The sequence below is a fragment of the Loxodonta africana genome, chromosome X, assembly GCF_030014295.1.
Source record: "Loxodonta africana isolate mLoxAfr1 chromosome X, mLoxAfr1.hap2, whole genome shotgun sequence".
Lineage (NCBI taxonomy): Eukaryota > Metazoa > Chordata > Mammalia > Proboscidea > Elephantidae > Loxodonta > Loxodonta africana.
Window position 1 is genome coordinate 175,031,684 of NC_087369.1, and position 5,540 is coordinate 175,037,223.

The window sequence follows — 5,540 nt, forward strand, 5'->3', positions numbered from 1 at the left end:
AGGAAACATAAATAGCTCCATATCTTGTAAGGTTAAGTGCTTGGCCACTAACCAAAAGGTTGGCAGTTCGAATCCACCCAGAGGCTGTGTGGGAGAAAGACCTGGCGATCTGCTTCTGGAAAGATTACATTCTAGAAAACCTTATGGGGCAGTTCTCCTCTGTCACATGAGGCCTCTATGAGTCAGAAACGCGTTCAACGGCAACTAACAACAAAACAACATATCTTGTAGAGAAACTTATTAATGATAAACTTTCTTAAACACACACACACACACACACACACACACAATAACAAAACAGAACAAGGGAGGGATAGGAGATCCAGGCTCCTGGCTGTGGGAGGGAGGAGTGAATTGCAGCAGTTAGAGTTGGTGGGGGGAGGTAGGGAGAGAGGGAGGCTTTGGCACATCTGCGGGCAACAGGAACTGGGCCTGGGTGGTGGGATAGGGTGTGTGGCACCCATATGCCTCTTGCCTCTGTGTCCACAGGCCGGGGAGACCACGACTCACCTCCTATCCAGTTGCCCCCGAGGTCCAAGGCCATGTCGCTGGCAATGCTGCGGGACTGGTGCAGGTGCATGGGCGTGAACGCACAGCGCTCGCTGCTCCTCTTGGGCATCCCGGAAGACTGCGAGGAGGATGAATTCCAAGAGGCCGTGCGGGCCTCCCTGTTGCCCCTGGGCAGGTATCGCGTGCTGGGCAAGGTCTTCAGAAAGGAGGTGGGAACCAAGGTCGCCTTGGTCGAATTTGCTGACTACTTAAACCGCAGCTTGATCCCCCAACAGATACCAGGCAGAGGGGGGCCCTGGAGGGTGATCTGCCTGCCCCAGGTCCCTCATGCTGAGTTAGAAGACACACGTGCTTTGCTTGTGCAGCCTCAGGGGCAAGACGCGGCCAGAGGGGCAAGTGAGGCAGGAATCGCAGTTGAGGCAGAAGCTGCAGGTGTGGCAGGAGCTGAGACAGGGGTCTCAGATGAGGCGGAAATCCCAGTTGAAGGAAGAACTGCAGGTACGGTAGGAGCCCCAGGTGAGGCAGGAGCTGAAAAGGTGCCACGGGCCCCAGGTGAGGCAGGAGCCACCTGTGGGGCAAGAGCTGCAGGTAAGGCAGGAGCTGAGAATGTGGCAGAAGCTGCAGGTGAAGCGGGGACCCTGGGTGAGGCAGGGACCCTGGGTGAGGTGAGAGGTGCAGGTGAGGCGGGGGCTGCAGGTGAGGTGGGGGCCCCAGGTGAGGCAGGGGCCTCAGGTGAGGCGAGAGGTGCAAGTGAGGTGGGGGCCCCACATGAGGTGAGAGGTGCAGGTGAGGTGGGAGCCCCATGTGAGGCGAGAGGTGCAGGTGAGGCGGGGGCCCCACGTGAGGCAAGAGGTGCAGGTGAGGTGGGGGCCCCAGGTGAGGCGGGGGCCCCAGGTGAGGCGGGGGCCCCAGGTGAGGTGGGGGCCGCAGGAGACGCAGGCTATGAGGATGTGGCAGGAGCGCTAGGTATGGCAGCAGCCCTAGGTGAGGCAGGGGGCACAGACGAGGTGGAGGCCTGGGCCCAGCAGTGGAGACACGCCCTGCAACCCGTGCTGGAGAGCCTGGCCTACCAGGAACTGAGACCTTTTTCGGGGCGAGAAGAGCCAGGCCCTGGGGAAGAGCCCTTTGAGAGCTGGCTGGACCACACCTACGACATGCTGTACCTGTGGCGCCACGTGTCGGAGAGGGAGAGGAGGAGGAGGCTGGTGGAGTGCCTGAGCGGCCCGGCCCTGGACCTCCTGTGTGGCCTCCTGGAAGAAGAGCCCAATCTCCCAGCGCAGGACTGCCTGGTCGTGCTGGTGCAGGTGTTTGGGACCCAGGACACGTGTGTGACTGCACGGCTCAAGTTCCTCACCTGCGCCCAGGAGCCCGGGGAGAGCCTGTTTGCCTATGTGATTCGCCAGGAAGGCCTGCTGCAGACAGCCGTGGAGAAGGGGGCGGTGCACCCGGCCATCGCAGACCAGGTGCGTGCGCGGCAGGTGCTGATGCGAGCTCACCCCAGTCGCACGCTGTACAACAAGCTGAGGAGGATGCGCATGGAGGGGCAGCCTCCTGGCTTCATGGCGCTGCTACGGCTCATTCGGGAGACTGAGGCATGGGAGGCTGCCCATGCCAGGAGGGAGTCATCCCAGGCAGAGGAAGGGGCCCATGCAGGCGGTGGAGCCCCAGCTGTCATCCAGGCCACCCCAGGCAATGAAGAGTCCGCCGAGGAGGCATCAGCCAGCGAAGATGCCGCCCCAGCCAGTGATGAGGCTGCCCAGGCGACCCTGGCCACCAAAGACGCCGCCCAGGCCGCCCCGGCCAGTGAAGATGCTGGCCAGGCCGCCCCGGCCGATGAAGATGCTGGCCAGGCCACCCTGGCCAGTGAAGACGCCACCCAGGCCGCCCCGGCCACCGAAGACACAGCCCAGGCCGCCCCGGCCACCGAAGATCCCGCCCTGGCCAGTGAAGATGCCGCCCAGGCCGCCCTGGCCAGTGAAGATCCCGCCCAGGCCAGTGAAGACGCCGCCCAGGCCACCCTGGCCACCGAAGACGCCACCCAGGCCGCCCTGGCCACCGAAGATCCCGCCCAGGCCGCCCCAACCAGTGAAGATGCCGACCAGGCCACCCTGGCCAGTGAAGACACCAGCCAGGCTGTCCCAGCCAGTGAAGACGCCGCCCAGGCCGTCTCGGCTAGCAAAGATTCTGTCGAGGCCGTCCCGGCCAGTGAAGATGCCGCCCTGGTCGTTCCAGTCAGCGAAGACACCAGCCAGGCCGTCCTGGCCGCTGAAGAGGCCAATAAGGCTGTTCACAACACCGAGGAAGATGAAAGCGTTCCTGCCCCAGCTCAGGGGGGCAGTGCTCCAGGGGCAGGCCCGGGAGGTCCGGGCAGTGGGCCTGAGGGCCTGGCCCAGGGAGTGGTAACCCTCACCCCATGACCAAGAAGCTAGGTTGGCCCAAGGATGGGGCAGGCTTTGGGAAGCTCCGTCCCTGCTGCTGCTTGTGACTCAGTTTCCTTGGCACGTTGATGTATTCTTTGCTATGTTTTCCAGTGTTGTTCTCTGCCTGTCCCGTGGGCCCACAGGGCAGGGCCATGCCCCGGCAAGTGGGCTAGGGAGGGGTCCCCCAAAGTGAGCGGACGTTGCCAGAGTCCATGGTACTGACAGGAGGCAGAGCCTGGGGCCCTCAGGAAGGCAGAGGTGGCAGGGGTAGGGCCGCGGTGTGGGGGTGCCTGAGGTTCCCATCAGGGACCCCAGGAGGAGCGAGGCCTCGTGGCCTCTATTGGTGGTTACATGTTCCCTCTGTTGTGATTCCTTTCCCTTCAACGGTTGCAGCGTTTCTTTTCAATAAATCTGACTGAGTGTTTCCGCTGAGTCTTGCCTCTGCTGTGGGCAGCGGAGGGGAGGGCCTGCTTCGGATGGGGATGGGGGCAGAAAATGATCCCTGCCTGGTCCCGCGGAGCCATCCCCCACTGAGACTAGCAGGCTGTGACACAAGGAGGGCTTTTCTTCTATTTTCAAGGTGAATTTTAATATTTTGGAGTTCTGCTGGTGCTCAGCTTGGGATGGTCCTCTCCCCTGGGCCATCCGGAAAAGGATGGGGTGATGCTGGTGGGAAGATGCCATTGGCACCTAGTGCTTGGGGATCAGAGCTGCTAAACCGTCCTGATGCACAGGGTGGCAACATGCAACAAGTGTCCTGCCCAAGAGGCCACCAGCCCCTTTGGTGAGAAAGCCAGTTTGATGGTACTGTTTGTGGGAAAAACTCTAAATGTGTTTTAATTTGAGATACCCTAAAGCATGAAGATCTGGCCGTGAAGCAGCGACGACAAGAGACTATTTAGCAACTGCAAGTTTCTAGGTACTTGTGTGGCTTCTGGGAGAATGGGTGCGAACACATACATTTACCGAAGGGGCCAATTCTGCCCCACAAGCCCTGCTGTTACTCCGTTGTTTCTAGGACAGTCCCCCTGAAGTTCCCAGCCTCCCCTGGGCAGTGCCGTGTGACCAAGCCCCCGGCCCTCTTCGAAGGAAGCGTAACAGGAAAGAGGCTTGTCCCACTTCCCAACTGGTGCTGTTGCATTCTTTCAGCCCCAGAGAGTTGTCACAGATTGGACACGTGATGGTGACCATGCCCATAACTCACCCAGTGAGGAAATTTGGGGAATGGGTAAGCCCTGCCCATCCCCAGAGATGATCAAGTTCAGCAATAACATTTTCTACCACTTCACACGGGAAGTCTTTACTTCTCAAACGGTGGGATACACCTAGCACCAAAGCCAACTGCTCTGTACGTTTCCACTTATGGCACCACCCAGCCCTCCGCCTGGCTTAGCAAAGTGGCTTTGGCCTGGCCCCTGCCCTTCCACCGGGGCCTGGGGCTTGGCAGGCAAGGATAGACAGGCCGGGCTGGGCTCCCAGGCTGCCTTCTGGGGGCACGGGGGTGGCCACGCGCACACCCGCCTTTCTCCTTTCAGAGGAAAGCCAGGAGAAGCTGCTGGGTGCTCAAGCCCTCTGGCAGTCTGGGTCCCTTCCATTTCTCCCTCATTCCCAAGGCCACTGTGGAACCAAGAGCTGCTGTCCACCTCTGGCCCGCTGTGGGGCAGAGCCTCTGGAGGAGAATGGGGGCCCACAGGACTGGGCAGGTCTGGATGAAAGTCGGGAGGGCTAGCGTGCTCTAGGCTTGGGGAGCTCAAGGTACAGGGCCTGGGGGCCAGGGACAGAGCGAGTGAGCCTCGGCCTCCCGTCTCTGGGAACAGAGTGCTGTGGCTGAAGGCTGAGGGGGAGCCAGTCTGGCAGAGAGAGGGGAGCCCCCAGCCTGGTATGCACAGCAGGGAGCAACATCCCTGGCTGAGAAGTCCTCTCAAGCCCCATGTCAATTTGGGATCTTTCTGCAGACTGCTGCCAGCTGGGTGGGTCTGGTCACAGAGGAAAGCCTTCGAGAGAGGGGCGAAGAGTCCCTGGGATCCGGGGGCGGGGGTGCTCTAGACACACAGCTTGAGTGTATGCACGTGTGTGCGTGCGTGTGTGCAGTCTCAGGATGTGATTTCATGTGTGGACATGTGTGTGTGTGGTGTGCAGATGTCTGTGTAAACATGTGCATGTCATTGCATGTGTGGTGTGCATGTGTGCATGTGGGTATGTGTGGTGTGCATGTGTTCACACTTGAATGTGATTAATGGATATATGAGTGTGAATGGTGAACGTGTACACGTGTGTGTGGTGTGTGGTGTACGACTGCATGTGTGTACGCATGTGCTGTGTGTGGTATAAATGTGTGTGCAGGTATGTGCACAGGTGAGTGTGTGTGTGCATGTTGCGTGTGCACAGGTGAGCGTGTGTGCACGTGGGTCTGCATGTGTGCATGTATGGGGTATGCACAGGTGAGTGTGTATATGCACCTGTGTGGCATGCACAGGAGGGTGGGTGTGTGTGTGTGTGCGTGCACACGCATGCGTGTGTGTTTTGGGCAGGATGACTTCTCCCTTGGGCCGTACCACTTTCTCTGACCGGAGCCTGAGATTTCTAGTGGCTGTCCTCTTCCTCTTCCCC

At 60.1% G+C, this 5,540-nt stretch overlaps 1 protein-coding gene across 1 annotated transcript; it reads left to right on the plus strand.

Annotated features, from left to right (window-relative positions):
* Positions 1–222: 222 nt before the first annotated feature.
* On the plus strand, positions 223–2,927 carry LOC111748344 (paraneoplastic antigen Ma6E-like). The gene is made up of 2 exons (XM_064278493.1): positions 223–942; positions 1,009–2,927. The coding sequence occupies exons 1-2, from the start codon at positions 465–467 to the stop codon at positions 2,925–2,927; spliced, it is 2,397 nt and encodes a 798-aa protein (XP_064134563.1). The 5' UTR covers positions 223–464.
* Positions 2,928–5,540: the final 2,613 nt, after the last annotated feature.

What these genes read in the sequence shown, in the direction of transcription:
- LOC111748344 (XM_064278493.1), top strand. Translation starts at nt 465, where the DNA reads ATGCCTCTTGCCTCTGTGTCCACAGGCCGGGGAGACCACGACTCACCT. An exon ending in AGTTGAGGCAGAAGCTGCAG is followed by an intron (nt 943 to 1,008) that starts GTGTGGCAGGAG and finishes GAAGAACTGCAG; the next exon opens with GTACGGTAGGAGCCCCAGGT.